Source organism: Eubalaena glacialis, chromosome 14 (genome assembly GCF_028564815.1).
Source record: "Eubalaena glacialis isolate mEubGla1 chromosome 14, mEubGla1.1.hap2.+ XY, whole genome shotgun sequence".
NCBI lineage: Eukaryota > Metazoa > Chordata > Mammalia > Artiodactyla > Balaenidae > Eubalaena > Eubalaena glacialis.
The window spans coordinates 8296484-8320708 of record NC_083729.1 but is presented as its reverse complement, the minus strand read 5'-3'; the positions used below and the strand labels follow the sequence as shown (position 1 = coordinate 8320708).

The window sequence follows — 24225 nt, the reverse complement described above, 5'->3', positions numbered from 1 at the left end:
CGGGTCGGGGGCGGCGCCCGACCCGAGCGGGAGAAGGCGGGAGAGCTCGCGGGGTGCGAGGCGAGGGGCGGCCGGCTGGGCAGCATGAGTCAGCAGCGGCCGGCGCGGAAGCTGCCCAGCCTGCTCGTGGACCCGGCGGAGGAGACGGTGCGCCGCCGCTGCCGAGACCCCATCAACGTGGAGGGCCTGCTGGTAAGCCCCGGGGACGGCCTGTGTCCCAGCGGCGGGGCCGGGGCGCGGGGTGGGGGTTCCCAGGCCCGCGGGGAGGCCGGACTGGCCGTCGTCTCGGTCGTGCGCTCCTCGAGGTGGCCCGGGGCTGCTCCTCGGTCTCCCCGGCTCTCGCACTGCCCATCGCGTCCAGTGAAGCAGACAGGTCGTTCGCTTAAGCTCTCGCCTTCTTGTTTGCGTCTGCTCGCAAATGTGTTGTCAGCCTCCTGGGCTTTTACGTCGGCTCCAGAGTAGTGTTGGAGAAAATTGCCAGCTTTGCCAGAGACAGTCATGCTTTTCCGTCTCCACTGGACTCAGTGGATCTCTGCAAGCTCTCTCTCGTGTGTTCTTCTCTGCAGCCTCTTCTCCCATTCTCCTCCTTCAGGGCAGCCACTTAAAACCGTGTCCACACCCCACACTTCCCACTCCACAGCCTCCCGTTCAGCAAGTTATCTTCGGTCCTCTTTGACAGAGCAAGTGGGAGATTGGCCTCCCTGCCGGAGGTCAGTTTCCTCTGTTGTTCTGGACTAGATGCGATATATTCTCGAGTCTCAGGACCCTCGATGAACCCATCGTTTTCCATTTCTCCCCATATTTTCGACTTTTCTGCTGGTTTCTTCCCATTCCTAGTAAATAAACATTTCCTGAGGTCCGTTTGCCCAGACGCCAGGAGGACTCAGTGCTCAAAAATAGTTGATGAGCATCATCTCATTTAATTCCGCCTAGCAGTCCTCAGGGATTATTTTTCTTGTTTTGCAGTTGCCAGAATAGACATGGAGCTGTTAAGCGGTTTGCCTGTCGTTAGTGAGTAGACAGGCCTGGGTTTAGCCTCGCAGTGTCTGACTCCAGATGGTAAATTCTCGACTACTTAAAACGCATCCTAAATCCATTTCCATTGTGAAAGATCCCTCCCTTAAATTCCGTATGCCCTTCCACCTACTGTATCTCTTCCCCTTCACAGCCACGCTTTCTGAAAAAGTTGTCAGCACTCCTGGGTCTGCTTGCTCACCTGTCATTACCACCTGCTGGGGGACCTCTGCCCTAAGCACAGCTCTGAGACGTTCTAACCCAGGTCGCCAGTCACGTCCAGCAGATGTCTCACTCCGTACCTTCTGTAGTTTCCACACGATCGACCGCTCACTCTTGTTGGACACTCGCCCTTGAACGGCCCCCTGGACGCGTACTCTCAGCGCTCCATCTGCTTATCTGGCCTCTCCTGTGCGCTTTTGTAAACTCCTCTTCCTTTTCCCATTCCTACCATGTCGGTCTTATTCAGATCTTCTACTTTCTTCACGGTTTCTTCATGCGGGGTGTCATTCACCACTCTCGTGACTTCTGTTACTATTGGTATTGGCGGTCTTAATCTTTGAGAATTTGATAAAAGCTCCAAACTCTTACTATGGAAAAACCACTTTATTTTGCATTTAAATGTCAGAAGATGCACATATCCCTTGAAGTTGTAGATAGTCTTATTCACTCTGGTAGTTTCAGTTACCATGTCGTGACTGCCAAATCTATAAATCTGGCTCAGAGCTTTGCGACTGTCTACTAGACATTTCTACTTAGATTTCAAACTCACGTATCTAAAGTGGAATTCATTATCTTCTTGCCTAAGCAAGCAGCAACTCGCTGTCTCCTATTGCAGTAAATGGTACCACACCCACCATATTGCCCAAGCTAGTATCCTAGGCATCACTCATCCTTGCCTTTTCCAAACGGATCCCCTCCATTCTATCTAATTAAAATTAATCACCAATACTTGCCACTTCTAGCCATCATCTACCTTTTGGATTGTAATCTTTTTAACCAGTTTTCCTGCTTCTCGTCTTGCCCTTGATTTTTCTATATATTCTCCACATAGTAAGTAACCATAATGGTCCTTTTAAAACATATTTCCGATCATGTCATTTGACTTAGAGAATCTGTCATGGTTCCCTAGTGCTCTCAGGAGAGAGGAGAAACTTCTTTATGTAATCAGACCCCTGGATTTATCTTTCCTGAACTGCTTATAGTTGCTAAATTTTCCATATCTCCATATTCTCTTGGACCCCTGTATATCTGCACTCCCCTTTTAAAAAAACCTTTAAAGCACACTTTTCCTTGTCACGTCGCGTGGTTCTTCAGGCCTAGATTTATAGGTCACTTGTCGGAAGCCTTCCTGACTTCCCAGGACTCGGTCAAGCGCCCCTTTTGCGCTCCCGGAGCGCCCTGTGCCTACTCCTCTCTTCGCACCGTGTGGCTCTTCGGTCCGAGTGCAGCGACTCTGTTCATTTCATTGTTACATCCCCAGCACGTTTGGTGCTTCTTGCAGAAATATTTGGTGGATAGTTTTTGGATGAATGAAATAGATACTCTGTAAATGTTTGAATGTATGAGTGTTTATTTTCCTGGCTGTAAAATGCTGATTTAAACACCTATCTCAGCATTTTTTAATTGGCTAATGACTGGCAGTATTTAGGAAACTGTGGATTATTAAACACTGTGCAAAAAATAGTTATGTGTACGGCTGAGTGTTTGATGTTCCCTGGGCAAATGGCTTGAAAACTGGAGTTCTGTGAAGGCAGAACATGGTACTGATTAAAGATGGAACTTAGTGTGCACATTGAAAAACAGGAAAATTTGAGTGTGTGACAAGAATGCAGTCACCATGGGAAAAGGTATATGTCCAGAGAGCTCTTAAAGGGATATTACTCCCCCAAACAGGCAATTGGTACAAAGAAGCATCTGTGTAGAGAAATTTTTAACCAATTTAGAGGCAGTGTTTAAGATTTTAGTCCCTAAAACTCACCTTTTGTTCTATTCTTTCTCCTTTGAGATCACAAGTTGAAAAGTGTGGGTTTTTAGATGTGGGACTTGGAGCGCTAGTGAAATAACTTGGAACGTGCCGCCTTGCCCATCAGGAGCTGCTGGTGCCTAGACAGCTGTGTGCGCTGAGAGCAGCCTTAGTGGTTTCAGTTTGCGGCCTCTGCCTCTTCCCGGCTAAGGTGCAGGCAGGCCAAGAGACTTGAGCAAGTGAGAGAGAGAGAAGCAGTTTGCGGATTGAACGGGAAGGTTTCCTAGGACGTCCAGCCTTGAGGCTTGGCTGTTACTGGGCTGTCCCTTGGCATGTCTTGGGGAAATACCTGAGCGTAGCCCCTCAGTGTGACTTCCTTAAAGGACCAGAAGTGTTGGCATGCCTCCACAGGGGTGGGTTCTCAGAACTAAAAGCAGCAGCATCTCTGCTGGCGCCTGGGCGGTTAGTGCCGTAGAAGTTTGAGGGAGCATTCCTCTGAGGACTGCCGTCCTAAAGATGCTGAGAAGGTCAAAAATAAGTGTCCTGTGCAGGAACCACTTTGGAAAGTCTCCCATTGGCCTGACCTGGGACAGTGTGAGCCTCAAAGTAACAGATTTTGTACTCACAGAATGAGGTAAGAATTCAGGCTCCTTGGGTGTAGTTCTTTAAGTACAGTTCCTCAAGTACAGTTCCTCCAGATCTTTAGGCCTGTGAAACTGAAAAGACAAGTTATCTGACCCCTGCCCCCCCCCACACCCCCAGCATACATCGTACACTAGTGGGACAGACAGGGGATAACTGCTGTAGACAGTCCTGTCCATAAAGGAGAAAAAGGGGGGTCACAGAGGAGTATCTGGTCTGGAGCAGTTCTGAAATGCCACCTGGTAAATGTGGGAAGTTTTTTGATTAGGTCTCAAGGTCTGGGAACAATTCTTCATGTTCCCACCTCTCCCTCTGGGCTCTTGGTTCCACCATCTGAGCCTGTCTGTCTTTTTCATGAAAGGTCATATCTCTTCAGTATTTGTAGCTGAGTCCTTTTTTCAGCCTGCTTCCTGTCAGCATAATTTGGGGGTGTCCAGTGGCCTCTTTTCACTTTGAACTGTCTTTATCCCTTTTAGACCAAGCTGGCAGTGATCTTGCCAATGTAATTCTCTCGAAATCTATGTGGATGTCCTGTGAATCTTGTGGTTCACTCAGTAGACAGGCGTCCCCCCCACAGATTTCTTCGAAATAAACTCTTCTGTGCCTTGGGCTCCTGCTGGGGTGGCCGAGGACAGTGCCCTGCAGCTCCCAGAGGCCCTGTCCTTAGGCTGCGAGGATCTGTGAGGCTCATCCTTAGTCTCCTTCAGGGGCCTTTTGTGTGACCGAATGGCACTCTGAAATACCATCTTTGATCTCTGAGGACTTCACCAAGAATTGTTCAGTCTCACCTTCCCCTTTAGATTCGGTTTTTCTGGCGGTGCCTTTGATTTGGTCTTTCTCAGAAGTCTTCGCTTAATGTTTAGCTTCTTGAGAGGCTGAGAATTTTTTAAAGCTACCAAGTCGTAGCTTCTTTTTCTTTTAACAGTCCTTTCCTCTCTCTGTCTCTCTCTGTCTCTGTCTCCGTCTCCGTCTGTCTCTCTCTCCCTCCCTCCCTCTCTCCCTCCCCCCCTACCCAATCCCCGTTAACACTGTGTGGAAATCTCGGTGAGGTTGCCCGGTTCATTACCATCTGCTTTCCATGGATCTGCAGTTGACAGAGTTGCTAAGTGCTCTATCTTAGCATAACGGGGATCCCCCTTCTTGAAGTTTCTAACAAGTCCCCCTTCCTTTTGAACCCTTACTGGCAAAGTCCAGATTTCTACTGACAAACTTCTTCAAGACTGCTTAGTCTTGAACAGACTTCTTGGTAGTTATACTCTGGTTGTCTAAGAGAATGTCCTTGAGATACACACTGAATTATTTAGGGGTCTGCAATTTACCCTCAGATGATTCAGAAAAAATAAATTATGTGTGCGTATAGAAAAAAAAAGATAAAGCGAATGTAGTAAAACGTTAGCATTTGAAGGATTTGGGTGAAGGGTATATGGCAATTCTTGGTACTATTTCTGTACCTTTTCTGAAGGCTGAGATTATTTCAAAATAAAAGGAAAATGGGTATCCCTGAAAGGTGCTCACACGATCCGTCTCCTGTTGGGAAGGGCCTCGGTCGTTCCTCACCTTGACCGGGAGCCCTCTGCCCGCCTTCTCTCCAGTGTCCTCGTCCCCGCGGGGGTGTCCTCGTCCCCGCGGGGTGTCCTCGTCCCCGCGGGGATGTCGAGCCTCAGCATTCTCCTCCAGGGCAGGGTGCCCTGCTCTGCTCTGAGGGACCAAGTGCAGCGGTGGCATTTCATTTACTTTTTTTTTTTTTTTTTTTTTTGATAGCTCACTAACTTTTGTGTGAGAAAACCTGTATTCTGATTTTAAAGCCATTTAAAAAGAAGAACTCCTATCTAGTCCCCTTTCCTCCCAGAAAAGCTCCTAGCTTACCTGTTGGGTGTGGTTCCCTAAAGTTAAGAGTAGTTGGGAAGGCTTGCCAGGATTGTCAGATTGAGTCTCTCCAGATGATAAATTTGTATTAGAAAACAGAAACTGAGGCTTCATAGTCTCGCAGTGGTCCTTATTGATGGTGTACCAAAGAGGGAGTCTTCACCCTGTGTCCCTGTGTCTGTAAATACTCGTTGTTTGTCAGTTGAAGTCATCCAGACAAGGTCCTATTTCACTCTTCCGCTCATTAGTTTAACAAATATTTACCAAGTGCCTGAATGTGCCAGGCACTGTTCTGGTTCAAAAAGGAAAACAATAACAATAGTCTCTTATGCTTTCATAGGATTTTTACAGTTTACAAAATTTGTCATTTAATCTTAACAATAGCTTGGAAAGTGGGCGGTAGAGTTACATCCCTACACTGTGTTACAGATAAGGGTGGGATCTCCCAGCATCTAGGAAGTTCTGGTAGTCCTGAAACCGATCTTAAGCCAAGAACTATTTTGAGTATAAATGAGATGAATCTGTCATCACTATGGGCACTTTGGAAATCTCCAGAATTGTAGGTCTGTAGGATTTATACGATCTTTATTTGGGATGTCTGCCCCTGAGGGGCCATGATGCTATTGTGATTCCTCCAAAATAAAGAGATAGTGCTCTTATATTGAAAGGGAAAAAAACGAATGGGTGCTGTTAGTGTCTGTTTTCCCACAGATCTCAGTAGAGCCAATATGTGGTTTAGAGCAAAGACTGTAGGGGAAAGGAAGTCATACTTTCTCGTGTTACTAACTGAGGTATTATCCCTGTGCCAAGCTGTGAATAGCAGCAGTCTAGATAAGGAGACCAGAGGGAGGGGGTATAGAGCAGGAAAGGTGCCCTTGTAGAATGTGTAGAGAGCAGATAGGGAGCCAGCCTGTTTGGAAACCGTTAAGTACTGTGTGCAGGACTCGCCCTGCTGCTTTAAGCTAAGAACAGAAGCCTGTTTGCAGCAAGGCACCTATGAATGCTGCTCTGTTAACCCTGTCTGTGTGCATTCTCAGGATTTATTCAGACATTATAGTAATTGAAGTAGTATGCTGCAGATACATAAGTAACAGATCGTGGACTGAATAGAAAACTCATAGACCATAATATTTTTTTTTTTGATGGTTAACAGATTCTTTTATTAATAATCAAAAAGCTTCACACTTACAATATGAAAATAAATGCTTCTTTAATGAATAATTAAATGAAAACTCTCCAGGACCTTACAGGATTTTTAGTATGTACCATGAGTACCTTAGAACACAGGGCATTAGCCTGCTGGGATCATTAGGGTATGACTGAAAAAGAGAGACAGTGATTTATAAAACAGTTACCGAACAGCTTTCCCAAACAGTAGTTCCCCTGAAATTAAAACAGGAAACAAAATTTGTATTTATACCTAGTTTTAGATATGACTGACAACACACATCAATCTTAATTTTATGATTTTGATGTTACTTTTTAAAGGCACTCCACAGAAATTCAAATCTCATTTTAGAATCATGAATCTGAGGTGTGTAATAAAGTTGTAACTTCTCAATATCAAAGTTTAATTATTACACAACAGTTCGAGCAACAGATACTATTTCACAGACAGTATTTGTTCTGCATCCTGTTCCCCTGCAGCGCCAATCATGCTAAGATTTTTGAAGCCCATCTATGACTAGAGCAGGCACTGCTGATTCAGTCACAAAAATCCTTCCTGGGTGAACAGTACTTGCTCTTTCCAGAAGAAACGGTTGTTTTACCTTTTCTGTTTCTTTTCTATTTTGAAAAACAGGGCTAAACAGAATCTTATAGAGTCTCATTTTCTGCTGGATGATTAAAATCTCTACTCTGTATGTTATCTTAAGTCTCTTAAAATCCAAAACTGCAGTGGAGGACAGTATGCTTTCCCTTGTTCTCACATGATACAATCAAAGCAAAAATAGAGCCCCATAGAAATTTCAACATTGAATATTTTTTTAATCTTAAAGCTTAATGAGAGTCCAAAAGCTTTATATAAGTCAGTAGTCTCTGCATATCTGTTAGTTCATGATCTAGAAGACTACTTGTATTCAGAAGCCCATCTTTCAAAAAGATCCTATTTTCTCAATGGTCTGTTTACACAGAGTTCACTGCCTTGTTTATATACATAGGCATATATACGTGTGTATAGGGTATATGCAAACAGCCGCATAGACCATAATATTTACAACAACTTAGGATATTTGTTGATGTGTGTTTCAAATTAGTGTGATGAGGATGGATTTTTTTTCACTTAAGAATCTTGCATCAGTAGTTCAACTCCATCTCATACTGTTAGCAGAAGGGTTGAAAGTAAAAATAGCAGTGACAGTTGGTCCTGTTGGTCTGATGTTTGCCTTGAATAGGACTGCCCTTCAGCGTGGCACTGTTGGACGCTGTCTTCACAAGTCTTAGCACTGTGCTGAGAGCTAGCGGGGCAGAGTCCCTGCCCAAGACGGGCCCTCCCGACTGGTTTTGCACCCAGCAGGCTTACGTGTAACAGCTAAGTTAATGTTACAGTGGAATCCTGTTTCAGGGGAATTATTCCATATCAAGTTAGCTTGCTGACAGGTGCTGTCACCTTGTCATAGGTGGTAAGGGAATCATTGTGCCGAGGATCGTAACACTGCCAGCAAAGAGCTTCTTAGCTGCTCACCTCAGTCTTTTTGCCGCATTGCCACCACACTTAGATTTCTAAACCATGAGCTGGACGACGTCGTATCTTGTTCGGAAATCTGTGGTGATTCAGCACTGGTTACAGCAGCAAGTCCAAACTCTGTAGCATGACTTTCACGGTCCTCCGTGTCGAGCGTGGTGCTAGCATTCCCGTCCAGCCTTAGTATCAAGCTGGCTTTGCACTGGCCACCCAGGTGGCTTCTCAAAAGGTGCCAGGTGATTTATATTTCCATACCTTTGTTTATTTCACTTCCTGCCCCAGGAATTCTGTCTTTTTCCTCCCTCCTCAACCTCCCACAGGTTGCGGCAAATTCTGGCTTGTCTTCCAAGGCTCAACTAGGGGTCCCCTTGCCTGTGAATCCTTGTGATTTCCCTCGCTGTGTGCATCCAGAGCACTGTTGTTTCCCTTCTTAGAGCACCTTATGAAATTCACTTATCCCAGTTTTGCTACGGCCCATTTGGGGGCCAGTTTTCTTCACTTACACAGGAGCTAAACCTGCTCACAGCTTGTCTGGAGACACATGGCATCATTATACGTACTTTGTTCTAAGCAAGAGGCCAATATGGATTTCTGTTTATTAGCCTTAGCTTAGGTTTTATTTATTTTTTTGCAAAAACAATTTTTAAATATATTGCAAACATTACTACAAGTTTATATAGACTTTCATAGCCTCCAAATAACTGGTAAAATGGTGAGCATTGATAGGGGAGCTACTGCTAATTTCCTGGTCATCTCAGGAATTTAAAAGAATTTTTTTATGAATCTTAATACCATAGTCTCTAGTTATGTAGCATGCATTATTTTCCATGATTAGAAATGCTGTTTTTACATTAATTATGGGAATGCGTGGCTGCCTGTGAAAGTTTGTGAGCACATTTCTTGGAGCCACTCTCACTTAATTAGCAAGGAGTGAGCATTTGTCAGTTTGGACGTCTCTTAGATCTCTGCTGCGCTTTCCAGAGTCAGGGACAGTGTCCTGATCATCTCTGTATTGCTTTTTATCCTCAGTACCTGATACAGTTGATAGGTGAATGTCTATTTAGTAATAAAGTCTCATATTCCCCCCCTCCCCTCTGCACCATTCCTCCCCCCCCCCCCCCGCCGCCATCTCTTTAACTACTATTTCCATACTTATGGAGGCCTATGCAGTTTCAGAAATTCAAATCGATGAACATTGTCAGATGTGATTACAGTTAGAGTAGATATAGTTTAGAAGGAAGACTGGTTTTCTCACACCAAAATTATTACCCCAGGGTGAAAAAAAAGACAAACTTTTATATTATCCAGAAAAATGTTGTTCATTTGCATTGTTTCTGCTTTTTTTTTTTTCTACCCTTTTTGGCCCCTTTAATCTGTAAAAAAGGCCCCTTATGCACGCACGTTAGTTCATATAAAGAAGATTAACCACTGTGCCGCTATAAGTAAGAGATGGGCAATAATTATTAACAATTCTGCTTTTATTTTTTGCTATTCATTTGCTTGTATTTAAATTACTAAGTTTAAATTTCTGTATCTTCTTTTTTCCAGCCATCAAAAATAAGGATTAATTTAGAAGATAATGTACAATATGTGTCCATGAGAAGTAAGTTGATTCGATTCCTGAATCAGTTTTAGGTTTTGTAGTTTGAACTTCATATGATTTAAGTGATTTATTTTAAATGTACACGAGTTGATGAGTAACTTAAAATGCATTATTTGTACACTGAACTGTAAAGCTTGGAATTTCAGCAAAAACTCCTGAGGTTGTGGGCTGTTAATGTGCACAAATGCCAGTTTATTCTCCATTGCTTTGGAAATGTCATTTTTAAAACAGAATGGTCTCTGTTGGGGTATTTTCCCAGAGTTCTGTGAGAGCAGTTGTCACCGCAAGCAGAACTGAAGGCAGTTTGGCAGCAAGCGTGCGGACAGTCTTTGGCCCTCCTGGTTTCCTTTGATTCCCTGTGCCCTTCCCATCTACTTCTGCCGTGGATCAGTGTTCAGAGTCAGTCAGGTAGTTCCCTGTCTTTCTGAAAATTGTTACGACAAATGGCCCCACCCCCGTTTCTTCTTAGTTTGGTGCTAATCTCGGTGGGTAGGTGGTGCATAGGTGCCCACGAGGAACCATAACCTCAGCCTTCATTTCTCCCCGGCCCTGCCACAGTCCCACCCGTATCTGGCCCCCGGGTTTGGCCAGTTTTACTCTGGAAGCGTTTCCTTCGTCTGCCGCATACCACCAACTTACACTCATGTCTCAATTTACTGAGCTCGTACAGTGCCTGGCCTGTATTAAGCTCTTTGCATGGATTATCACAGCAACCTTTCAAAATTCAGGTTTGGATGATTATTCCCATTTGATAGATGAGTAAACTGATGCCCAGAGATTAAGTAACTTGCTCAGTCAGGATTCAACCCCATGCTCAGACTTGAGCCCACAGTCTTACCCGCGGGTCAGGCTGCTCTTTCTCGTGCAGGAAGCAGTGGTCTAACCATCTAAGTCGGTCATCGGCTCCAGCCTCTTCCACCCCCTCACCTCTTCCATTCTACTGCCCGTGTGATCTTTCTAATACAGAAATTAGATGATGGTATCACTCAACCTAAAATTCTTCAGTGATGCTCTGTTACACATGGAGAAAACCCTGACTCCTCATTTATTTATTTCTATTAAATTCTACTAAGAAACAAGGCAGAGAACGGACAGACAGATGGACAAGGCCCTTGATGGCCATTCCCTGCTCCACTTTGCAGCCTCACCTCCCAGTACTCTGCACCCTCCCCCCATCGCGAGTGCTGTACAGCTGTGGATTCCCTGCAGACGCCATGTTCTCACGCGGGGCTCTGCTGTTTCCTCTGCCTCACTCGCCCCCCGCCCTCCACCTTCCTGTCCATCTTTCTGTGCTCTGTTCCCAGCCCGTGAGGAGGCCTCCCCTGTTTCCCACTCCAGTTAAGGTTTTATTTCATCTTATGTAACTTTGAATCCCTCTGGCACACTCATCTCAGGGTTTTGGGTAGAGTTCCTGCTAGACTGTGGAACATGGAACGCCTTTGTTTTGGAGACCATTTTAATCATGTTTATATCCCTTCAGCAACTGTCACGTTATAGGTGTTCAATTAATATCTGTTCTTTATAAAATGAATAACATGATAGGAATATACTTACCCTGAACTTATAAGACCATGTCTTGTTAGTAATTTAGTATCATTACAGTTGACCGTTGAATAACAGGGTTTGAACTGTGCAGGTCCACTTAGATGAGGATATTTTTCAGAAGTAAAGGCTGCAGTACTGAATGGTCTGGTTGATTGAATCCGTAGATACGGAGGGCCACAATAAATTATACGCAGGTTAACTCCTGCGTTGTTCAAGGGTCAAATGTAAATGTTTTTAAAGTCAGAGTTTCTCATTTGTAATCTTCCAAGATATGTTGTAGAATTGTGACTATCTTCTGCTTCCATTTTTAAAAAAAGTTTAATTCCTCTTTAATCCTGTTTAATCTTAAGTACAGGAGTAGTCTCCACATGGAAGACATTTACATTATAAAATATGTACTTTTGTTTCTTGCAGTAACGACCAGTGGTCTCTAAACTGAATATGACATTGTAGAGGTTCTGGATAAGGGCATTTTTGATTGAAGATAGGATGACTGTTTCTTTTGAAGCATACTGTGGTGTGCCATGAAGTAGAAATAAAGAGTAATCATATACTCCACACCAGAAGGACAACTAAATTATTCATAAAAGTATTTCCTCTGCACACTAAACCATAAGAACTTTTTTTCCTAGTATCAGATTGGGAAAGATGAAAAGAATGATAATATTCAGTTTTCCCCCTTCATTTACTTATGTTAAGTTCATACAGGGTAGTGAATATTTTAAAAAATAGTTATGCCACTTTTCCTCAAGGTATAATATCATAATCATCCTAATTAGAAGACTAATTTGAGCTCTTTCTGAACTTCATCAGACAGGGTAACACTATGACGTGTATAGGAACATTTTAAACATTTTTTATTTTAAAGCCAAGTCTCTAACTTTGCTTTATAAAGAATTTCTTAACTTGAAGACCAAATGAGAAACTTAATTTTAAAAATCATTTCTAATCGTATTCCAGATAGTGGTGTGGATACAAGTGCAGACTCACCATTTCGTGTCTGATATGGTGCCATGATGCCTTTTAAATTCACATACTCAGTGGAAACTGGTTGCATATTTCAAACACTCCTTTAAGTCTAAAGCCTTTGTTTACCTGCAATAGGCTAATAAATTTTTATCCAGTTTGAGAAATCGATTTCGTAAAAATTAGCTGTGATTTGGTCAGTGTGTAGAATATCTGTAGGTGTCTCTGCTTACTGATCAAGAATAAATAAATGGTTTTTTTAATGAGTTGAGAAAGAAATGCGGTTTTAAATTTTATGAATTGTGTTTGTTTTGTTTCCCAGAAGCTCTGAAAGTGAAGAGACCTCGTTTTGATGTATCACTGGTTTATTTAACTCGAAAATTTATGGATCTTGTCAGATCTGCTCCTGGGGGTATTCTTGACTTAAACAAGGTTGCAACAAAACTAGGAGTACGAAAACGAAGAGTGTATGACATCACCAATGTTTTGGATGGAATTGATCTTGTTGAAAAAAAGTCTAAGAACCATATTCGATGGATGTGAGTTGTTTTCAAGCTTTTCTTCTTTTTTTTCCCCCCCCTTCTTATTAAGTGACAATACTGTGCTTAAAACAAACTAGTTACTAGCAATGTTTTTTTACTACTTGGTACCAGTTAAAAGCCATAGACATAGAATATCATTCCAATATTATGGAAAAGTTAAATGGAGTCATGATTAGTTTTAAGAATTTCACTTTTCAAGATAAGGGGACATCTGATTTGTCTAGGAATTTTTAAAAAATATTTCTTCAGTTCTAATTGATTATTAACATCAGGGGGAAATCAGTTAAGGCTGTAAAACAGTGGTTCTTGCACTGTAGTGTAACAAACACTTAGATGCCTCCCTCCCCAGGGGTTGTAATTCAGTTCTGGGAGAAGATGGATACCTACCTTCTTAACAACTACCCCAAGTGATTATGGTGTATATCATACTTCGAAACACAATGCCCTGAATGTAAAAAAAAAAATCAGGAGACTTAATATCTAAAAGTCAATAGCTAAAGACTTAACATATGATTAGGAGGGATCTCATGGAAAGAAGACTTTATGGTATAAATGTAGGTGTGTGTGTGTGTGTGTGTGTGTCCACACATGCACATGTGCGGGGAACCCACACAGGAAGAAGGCTGTTAATACTCACAATAGGCAAGTATTTTGGATCAGTAAGAAACAGTTCCAGCATATAAGTACATAAAGACCTTTCAGGCAAATGAAAAATCTACCAACAAAGCTCATTAAATGATTCTAAGTAATTAACTTAGCTATTAGAGGAAAGGGATTCATAAAGGACGTTATTTTTTCAATATTACGGAAATGCAAATTGGATTCTAATTTGAACATGTTTGCTAAATGACATTAACATTTTAGGGGTTAATATCAGATTGTGTTCCGAACCACTCATTAGAATTAGATTTGAGAACTAGCAAGTGAAAGAAAGGTAAAGTGGTAACAGCCTTTTTTCACTTTTTATTTTCTATAAAAATTGAACAAAAGAATGAATATTGGTTGTTGCTCAGGTCATGTCATATTGGGGTAAACAATAATAAAGAAAATATATCTTTAAAAAATGATCATTATGTTCAGATAGAACTGGATATGCACAGTGGGGAAAAAATAAAGACTTACAGAATTTTAGCAGGGGAACTATCATTTGGCCAATACATCTTGTTTTTCATATGTAAGAACTAAAGGATTAAAAGATCATAACTTGTCAAAAGTCACGTGAGAAGTAGAGCTGGGCTGAAACTGGGTGTTACTGACTCAGTTCACTGCTCATTAAACTTCATTAAGCTTTTCCTACTACTACTAATTTCCACAGGATTATGATGTTGGTTTTGTTTTTAAAGTCTCTGTAAGGGAATAGAAATGGGGACAAAAACCAGGAGAAATAATGGTTGTCTAGAATAATGGGCGGGAAGGACTGGAGTTCAGTACCTGGTTTCTGTCATTGTGGGAAACACCTGGTGTAAACGTTTGGAGAAGTTCCAGTAACCTAACTTGTATTTTTTTGTAATCTCCTAGATGTTATTGATGGTGATCTTTTTCTTTTAAAGAGGATCTGATCTTAGCAATTTTGGAGCAGTGCCCCAACAGAAGAAGCTGCAGGAGGAACTTTCTGATTTATCGGCGATGGAAGATGCTCTGGATGAGTTAATTAAGGATTGTGCTCAGCAGTTGTTCAAGTTAACAGACGACAAAGAAAATGAAAGATATCCTTTAACTCTGCCTTTAAAAAAATTCTCCTTCCAAAGCAGATTACTTTAGATGGTAGGGTCAGCTTGGGGATTAATTAATATATTTAAGATACAAAATAAGACCTTTAGAAGTGAGTGAATTGCCGTAGAAATGGTACTTAAACTGCCATTCTAGTCCACAAAGCATAACACGCAGCTGAATGTCGTATTGTTCCTAAGTTCAGTGTCTCTGGGACCAGAGGGGGAGATTTGTCTTTGGTACTGATCTCCTCCCGGGTCTCCTAGACTTTTTTGCTGCCCTGTTCCCCACGCGGAATGGGTGAACACATTTCTGAGGTGTCGCTGATTCTGAGCTGTTCCGTGCTTCAAGTTTACTTAGACTCTTCCCCAGTCAAAACTTCCGTTTCCACAATACAGTGATTAGAAAGAAGGTAAATGCTGTTACTACACTCAATCGAAAGATGTGTGGAGTGAGAAAAAAAAAAAAGAATGCTGGGGAAACCCAGTAAATCATGTAACTGGTAAAAATTTCAGGCAACACAATAAAAGAAGATAAGAAAAATTCAGGTAGGGAGATAGAAAATAATTTTGGATGAGGGAAATCCCATGAGTACATGATAGTCCTGAAAAACTGGTTCTCTAAGTTGTGTCTACTTCTTAAGATTCTTTCCACCTTACATTTTAGGAGATTCTCATCAAAACTCTGAATATTTTTTCCCAAAGGTTCTCATAGTAATATCTCGCAATGCATAGGGAAGGGCCGGGGGAGGTTTGATAGCTTCATGGGTTGTATTTGTTTTAGAGGTCCAGACTTCATTAATATTTTTCTCCAGAGAGTGTCGTCATCACAATAGTATAGTTTAAAGGGATTCTTCAAGTTATAAATATTGTAAAACACTTTATAAAATCTTAAGAATTGTTTATGAAATAATAAGAATTATATATGAAATAATTTTTTCCTGACTGCTTTCCTTAATTGTGAGTTTGTATCCCATAAAAACTAAAGATATTCTAAGATGACACTTGGATTCATGTATTATAAGAGATAAATTGTCTCCCCACTCTGCTTAGAGACCCTTGACTGATTTTCACACTAGCATATGTGACGTATCAAGATATTCATAGCATTCAAGCCTTCCATGAACAGATTGTAATTGCAGTTAAGGCTCCGGCAGAAACCAGATTGGATGTCCCAGCGCCCAGAGAAGTAGGTAGCCCTGCATTTTTAAGAAGGCTTAAAGGGAGGCGGGTCAGCTGCTTAGGCTGCGCTTTATTGCAGCCCCAGCGCCTTATCACCAGTGTGTGCGTGGCAGCTGCATACCTGATACAGCTTGAGGCACTTTACACATTCTGAGTTGTTTCGCATAACACAACAAACGCGGTCGTCATGATTATTATCCTTTTAAAGATGAGGAATCTGAAGCACAGAAAGTTTAGCTAACTTCCTCACCATCGCACAGTAAAGTGACAGAACCACAATTCAAACCCAGATAGTTTGGGTTCAGAGTTTGTTCTTAACCGTTGTACTCTCATGCCTCTTAGAGGAATCACCGAGGACTGCCTCAGTGTTAAGATCCAGTGTCAGCGAGGGCTCTAGGGAATTAACTCACTAACCAAATTCATAAAAGACTATGAATAAAAGAGAACACTAAATTATACATTTAAAATGAAAAGTAAAATTGCTTTGTAAATGAAAAGACTGTCAGCTGTCAGCTGCTTGCAGGCAAGTTTGTATTGAAAGATACGTGTCATCAGAAGGTTGCGTGGTAAGGGTGGAATCAGAACGAAGGGGCGTGACCGTTCTTAGGACAGATCACGACGTGCTGACAGCCTGATAGAACTGTCAGTGCTGAAGTCATCACTTCATTGCGATAGGGACTTGCCTCCCTCCTCGTGAAGAAATTCTCACCACCCACCTTTCCTTTTGTCCCCAGAAGACCACTGTCCGTGTGAGACCCCAGTTGCCACTTGACAGTGTATTACAGATGGATTAAGGAACAGCTTTCGTGTATTCCAGTCACACTCAAATTGTGACTTCTTGGTGATGCTTCCTAGTTGTTTTATTTAGATTTAGATATATTCCGAGTCTCCTAAGTAACATTTATATTTAATGTGAATCATTTCACATATTCACATTCACACATAATCACTAATCTTTCAATACATCCTTCCTTTGGGGCATGATAATCCATTCTGCAGTGGCTGACGCGTTTTTGGTTGTTTCCCTGTGCTGTGAGCTGCTTCAGGCTGTAATTGCCAAATCTTGCCGAGCCTTCGATCATGCCCAAGATGTCTCTTGGATCCCATTTAAAAGCTGAGGAACGTGGGCCCTCTTGGCAGCCATTCTCAGCAATAAGGAAAGACAGTGGGACCGATACAGAGTCCGATTCCAGGGAGATCTGGGGATCTTGTCCCGGTGGAGATGGACTGGCCTTTGGGTCACATCCAGCCTGCTGGGTTTTTGTAAATAATTGTTTTGGGACACAGCCACGTGCCCATTCGTTTAGATTGTGTCTCTGACTGCTTTCACTCTAGAATGGCAGTTGTGTGGTTGTGAGAAGGATGGCATGGCCCACAAAGTCCACAGTGTCACCTTGCCCTGCACGAGACGCGGGTGGGCCCTGACTGAGTGGACTGCGAGGTCCCCAGCTGCCGCTTCTGGGCAGCTCAGTGGTTTCCTTTATTGCTCAGAAGTATCTATCGAATTGCACAGCGTGTACCGTTCAAGCCAGACCCGGCCTGCCCGTCTAGGAGCTGAGCAGATGTTCTTCAGCGTACCTGCCTTGCCTGCCTGCTACCGGGAAGCTGTGGAAGGTGGCGCTTGAGGTTGGGAGCCCCTCTGCTGTGAGATCGCAGGGTGGTGTAGAGCAGAGGCATCTGGTACCAAGCCCAGGCCTAACCGCAGGAGAGGGGAGAAAATAGCCTTGACTTTACAGTTGAACCCACTCGCATCAAAACAACAAAGAATCATCTGTAACCGGAACTGTTCCTTACGAATGTAGCATAATTCTCAGTAGGAGTACCCAATTTCCTGATATCTTTTGGGTTTTAATGTTTTAAATTACAAGAGGTGTATTTTGTCTTGATCTCATCCTCTTTTTCAAGTGGATGGAAGAATGGTCCTTTCCTTTAGCTCAGTTACCTCTTCAGTGGTCTGAAATCTTAACACAGCCTTATCATTTGAGTCTGCGGGGTGTTTTAGATTTCTTTGTCGTCAAAATACTGATCTTTGAGTCTCAAGTACAGACTCCTTAAAGGGGTCAAGTCTTGAGTAGAGAAAGATGGGCTCCTGAGTACTGAGGTGGTCCCCTCCTGGCTCTGAAACCATTGCTGCACCATCAAGTAGCTGTGTTAACTGTGTGAATTGGCCAGTGGTTTCCTGTGACTCAAGCTAACTAATAAATACGTGATTTTCTCAAATATATGATAGAAAGGAAACTACCTGAATGAGAATTTTGAAAAGTGTCCCTTGAAACTTTTACAGTTCTAGTAAGTGAAAAAATATAATTAATGAATCCTCTCATTCATCTTGATGTTTTCCGTGTCTCTTGCTAGGATTCTATCACAGTACATATCAGGAGCACTAAAGGGCCTATTGATGTTTATCTATGTGAGGTGGAGCAGGATCACTCAGGTCATAAAGTGTCGGACGGTGTAGGGGCCTCTTCGTCTGAAAGCAGACATCCAGAGCGCCCTCCCGCTGAGAAAGGTAAGTGCGCCAGTTCTGTGGTTAGGAAAATGTAAGACTTTAATGATTTTTAAAATATATGTAGTTTTATAAATGAATATCATGGCCTTATAGGTATTTTTACTCTTCCTAGCTACAAAAACATGAGTTAAAAAATTACAAGGTAATTCTTAACTGTAGTTTAGACTGTTTCTGTGTAGTTTTGATAGCCGTGAAAACTTAGAATTGTAGCTGGTCCTAGAGTGTGGTCTCTGTAGAGAAGGCTGTTTGCATCCTCTGACCTGGCCTCTCAGGCACATGCTTGAGTTGTAGTTTATTCTTGTGAGACTCAAAACATTAGCCTTATGCCATTAACGTAAGAATATGGTTCTTGACCGAGGTCTTCCTATTTTTTTTTAAGCACTTGAATTGTATGTTCTATTACCTGTCTGCCTTTCATACCTTCACTTAGGAGGGTTTCTCTTGTGCTTGTTACTTTTCAGAAGAAAATCCTCCACAGCAAAGTGAAGAACTGCTTGAAGTGAGCAATTGATGGCATTTGAGGATTCGTGCATTGAGTCTCTTGGGGACATCCTGTGTGGATGAATTATGCATTAGATGTGATTCTCAGAGCAATAAATCATCCCAGACATTTTCTCATTCTCAGTAGCAGCAGTAAGGCCAGGAGTACCTTCGAGTAGTTCACTACTTAGATTACTGGATAATTATGCTTTCTGCGTTTGAAAACAACTCTTTTTATAATTATTCACTGCTTTTTGTCAGTGAAATAGACATCTTGCCTACTGAAATTACTAAATCACCCAGAGTATCACTGAAACAGACAGGCAGGCTGGATGGACAGTTCTTAGTGGACCCTGCCCTTTGCTGCATGGATCATGTGTCATTATCACAAAAGAAATTGCCTTACACGGGTTCATGTCTGCAATGGATGGGTGTACGCACGCATCTGGACGTGATGTCTTTGTATATATTTGTATAATGTTTAGATCACTTATGAAATAAGTCTAAGTGAAACTTTTCACCTTTGTACAGCCAAAATAATGTATATATGGAAAGTAACAGACATATTCTCTAATTTCTGTGGTATCTATAACTTATTAGAATCCTCTGAATGAGGGTTAGAGGAGAGTTTTTTCCAAACTTCTACATGTAGAAGTATCATAAATATGCTATACATTTAAAGTTCGTAGATTTAATGAAGGTGTTTCAGTACGGTTCCCAGCGCTAAACTTGGACTTCAAGCTCCCCACAGAGTCATTGTGTCTGAGCAGACTGGTGGCATGCCCCAAGCCTTAGGGGCAAGTGTACAAATGCCATCAGGTCATGGCCTAATTCCTTGCAAGACATGAATTCAATCATGATGAAAATTGGAAACTATTTTAACCTTTTTTGCAATCAGGTTTTGTAATATGTTTCTGTATGCAGCCTTGCTCTTCAATCAAAGGGGTTTACTTATGATGAGTTAGTGGTACCCTGCCCTCTCTCCAGCTCTAGTCCCACGTTTCCAAGTACCTAGCTATTTCTACCTCATTGGGTAAGTCATTTACCACTCTGTGCCTCAGTTTACTCAGTAGTTTACCATTAGACTGTGAGCTCCTTGAGGGACTTTGTCTTAATCATTGTTAAACCCAACGACTTGCACCACGCCTAGCACATAAAAAGTGCTCAGTAAATGTTTGAACAAATCAGTGAGTGAGTGAGTGAGTGAGTGAATGGTAAAATTAGACTAATAATACTTGGCTTATATAACATTCAAGGTTCTTGTGTCATTCAAATTCATATTTTAAACTTCTCTTGCTTTCAAAGAAAGAATTGAAGCAACGTGAAATTAAGACCATGTATATAGAGTTAGCATAGGAATCAAAAATCAAAATACTGAAAAATAATGCTGAGTATGTAGGATTGGCACACCTCTGGGCTCCAGCGGCTTTTGCCAGTCCTGTCCCGCTGCCGAGCACCAGCCTCTTCCCTCCTCAGTCCGCGCCGGCTGCCTCTGTCGGCCCGGGACTGCTTGCCGTGCTCCTCCTCTTGGGCACGTGTGGTGAACCTGAGAGTCCAGGCAGAAGGTGTGTGTAGAGATCAGGTGCTCCGTGGAGAGTTCCAGGCTCTGCCTTGTAGATTTGGCAGCTGTCGGTCATATGTGATGGCTAAACATGAGAGTGGATGAGGTCACCTAATGAGAGGGTACAGCAGAAGAGGGAGAGGCCCATTAACATTTATTTTAAGGGGAAATACGGAAGAAAAGGCTTTTCCTGAGAAGGAATCATGAGAGGAAGGGAAAATAAACAACTAAAGAAGGCAGTGCCCCCAAAATCAACAAAGAAAGCATGGCCACAGGTGATAGCATCGTTTCTAAGCAGCAGTTCCTTACTTGTGAAATGTGATAAACGTTCTACTTTGCAAATTGCTCTGAGAGTAAAATGAGATCATGTAAACGAAAGTCCTTTGTAACTGTAGACGTGTTACATAAATGAATCTCTCTCCTGTCACTCCAACTTCTGGTGTTGGTTTCTTCTTTTTACAGCTGCTAAGGTGCGCATCCCCAGAACTAGCGTCCAGGGTCCTTCCTCCCCCACTCTGCCCTGAACATCACTACCCATCTCTCTGTGCGTACAGGCGTACCTCATTTTATTGTGCTTCGCAGATGCTGTGATTTTTAAAAATTGAAGGTTTGTGGCCACCCTGTGTCCAGCAAGTCTGTAGGCGCTATTTTCCCAGTAGCGTTTGCTCATTTCATGTCTCTGTGTCGCATTTTGGTAATTCTTGTAATATTTCAAATGTTTTCGTTATTATGTTTGTTATAAATATAAAACTTGAACAGATGAGGAGTTGCTTCTTATTGATGAACCAAGAAAGTGGTGTCTTGAGTTGGAATCTAATCCCAGTGAAGATGCTGTGAAGATTGTTGAAATGGCAACAAAGGATTGAGAATATGACAGACGTAGTTGATAAAGCAGCAGCAGGGTTTCAGAGGCTTGATGCCAATTTTGAAAGACGTTCTGCTGTGGGTAAAATGCTAGCAAACAGCGTTGCAGGCTACAGAAGAAACATCCGTGAAAGGAGCAGTCTACTTCATTGTTGTCTGATTTTAGGAAATTGCCACAGCCTTTGTCTGCTAATCTAAAGCCGTGTCTCCAGTCAGCTTTATTCATAATGGTAGAGATACTTTATTAATATCTGATGTCCGTCTCTCATACCTCTGTGTCTATCAGTTAATTCTGAACGTGGAAGGGGAAGAGGGATGTTACTTACTGGGAAAAGAAACTATAACAGACTTTGCACTGGGGCACCCATATTAGCAAGAATTAAATTCAGCTGCAAGTAGCAGAAAAACCCCAAAATAACAGAAGCTTAAAAAAGATACAGGTTCATCTGTCACATACAGGAAATCTGCAGATAGTCCAGAGTTGGTATGGCTCTCCAAGGGGTCAGGGACCAAGTTTCCTTCCAGGTAGTTCTTCCTTCAGGCTTGGCTTGCATTTCCGAGTTCACTTCAAAGTCCAGGAGAGCTGCTGGAGCCCTAGCCGTTGTGTCTACATACTAGCCAGCAGGCAGGATGAAGAAAGAGAAGAAAGGTACACTTCCCCTTGAGGACACTTCCTGCAGTTCACTTCACTTTACATCCATTGGCCACAATTTAGCCACTTAGCTTTAGAAATGTAATCTTGGGTAGGGGGACAGCCACGTGCCCAGCTAACACCTGGAGCTCTAGTGCTGTTGAAGAAGAGTAGATACAGGGTGGTGTCAGACATTACTAGATCCTATTCTCCTCCCCTCTGGGCAGGAAGATGACCTCTAGTGAGACCACATGACTAGTTCTAGCCAGTTGGCTATGAAAGGAAGTGACACGTGAAAAGACTACGTGCAGTTCTGCAGTAGCTCTTCCTGCCCCAATAACCAAGAAAGCCGCACGTTGCAGGTGATGCAGCTGTAAGATCCTGGAGCCTCCATCCGCCTGGATCCCCGAGAGACTGTGTGGAATTGCCCTGCCTGTCTGCATGCAATGTGAAATGTGTCAAATCATTGGGATTTGTTTGGAACTAATTTGTTACTGCAACATAACCCAGCCTGTGCTAACTAGTATGTTTGGGGACAAGTAGCAATCTCTGCCACAAGTCGGTGAGTGAAAGACTCAGAAACAGCCTCACGCCGAACCAGTGTCGTACCTTCGGCACACTCCCAACTTGTCAGTTGCTTATGATCAATAAAATCTGACTGTTAATACATTTGTTGGCCACTAGCGTCATGGGAGTCTAACACAAATTTGTGTAATGATTGCCATCTAGTGGAGAGTTCAGAGTTTCCAGATTTCTTCACTTACATCCAATGAAGCAGATGCTGCTAGAGAATAGCATTGACTTTAAATTTCCAGATCCCGTTCTTGGTGATAAAGTGAATTCACACTAATTCTCACATATTAAAATCTAAACGGAATAACTGGGGAGGAAAGAAGTCACAACTGTTCAGAGATCAGCATTATATTCTAGCTGAGTCCATTTTCCTGTTCTTGCCATGATCTAGTCTGCAGAGATCTTGAGTGTCTTCACTCCCCTCAGAACATTACATTGGCCCATGACATTGGATCTGTTGAGCAGGAAGTAGTAAATACCTTAGATGTTTTCAGTAAGACACACGTGTTCCAAAGACAGTATGACAAACACTCTTAATACCAAGTACTGTATCAGGCAGGGTCCGGTAAGAAAACCATGGTGGGTATCACATCAGAGGTGAGTTAATACAAGAAGGCTGAAGTAGCAAAAAAGGACCTTGAGGTAGCAGATATTAATAATTCAGGAAGCAGCTACCACCCCTAGGATAAAGTAGCGTTCCCATAACCCGGGAGCCGAGAGGCGAGGTCCTCACATCTCTGGAGGAGATGCCACACCAGTGCTCTGCTGGGGAAGGAGACACCCACCTAATGGTTAGTACTCAAACCTCTGATTGGGGTGGGACACAGGCGTGCACACCACTAAGGGGGTTACAGCCGCTAGTGCTGGCACTTCTGAGGGGACACCATGGCCGGTGCTGGGGCTACCAAAGGGGTCTGGAAAGTGGAGCCACGCAGTCCTCTGTGGCTGCCAGGACACTGACAGGAGCTAGAAAAAGGAAGAAAGTCACTTCTGTCCTCTTCCTGCATTCCATTCTCCCACCACTGCCTGCTTGTCAGCACCCAACTGGCCAGCAGGGGAGGATAGGCCACGGGGTTTGCAGGGCCCGGTCCCAGCGTGACAGAACAGAGCATAGAAGGGTGGGATGGATCTGAGAGAAAGGAAACACCCAGCATGTCTTTCCTACCCATAACGGCGGCATGGTGTAGGCAGCCCAACTCTGCCCTTCGCTAAGTATGACATTAGAGAAATCACCCTGTTTTCCCACCTGTAGGCTAATTGTAAAATTCCATTGTACGGTTGACCCTTGAATAACACGGGTTCGAACTGCACAAGTCCAGTTATATGTGGACTTTTTTTTCAAAAAATGCTGTAGGATCACACAATCCCAGGTTGGTGGAACCCGCAGATGCGGAACCCGCGGGTACAGAGGAACCGCGAATAGGAGGACGGACTGTAAAATTAAATGTGGATTTTCAGCTGCGCCAGGTGGGCACCCCTAAGTCCCACGTTGTTCAAGGGGTAACTGTAGTTCTATCGTCTCTGATTCTAAGTTGATTCCTGGGTCCAAGATGACCTTCAGTCCAAGTGGATGGCTGTGATATGGGTTATTTCTTGGAGATTTGCCTTCTGATGGTACGTGTTGTAATACAGTTTGAACTGCATAAATGCAAACCAACCTCATTGGGAGCTGTCATCTCCCTTCCTCCTTCATCTCCACTCTCCTTTACTGTGATGAGGACGAGGATTTGCTGCAGTAATTCAAGGCTCTTATTCCAAGGTTACCGTACATTCTCTTTGGCCTTTTGCCAGTGCACGAGCTGTGGGGAAAGCAGGTACCTAGTTCTCTATGTATAGCCTGAAACTCTGGTGAGAGGAGGTAAAACCTTAGTCTTTTTAAAACCTGGGAG

General features: G+C 42.9%; 1 protein-coding gene across 1 annotated transcript; it reads left to right on the top strand.

The window, feature by feature from the left end:
• E2F6 (E2F transcription factor 6) lies at positions 1 to 20824 on the top strand. The gene is made up of 7 exons (XM_061211341.1): positions 1 to 192; positions 9720 to 9774; positions 12611 to 12824; positions 14378 to 14533; positions 15611 to 15725; positions 18074 to 18227; positions 18689 to 20824. Exons 1-7 carry the CDS (start codon positions 85 to 87, stop codon positions 18736 to 18738), a joined length of 852 nt encoding a protein of 283 aa, XP_061067324.1. The 5' UTR covers positions 1 to 84; the 3' UTR covers positions 18739 to 20824.
• The last annotated feature ends 3401 nt before the right edge of the window (positions 20825 to 24225 follow it).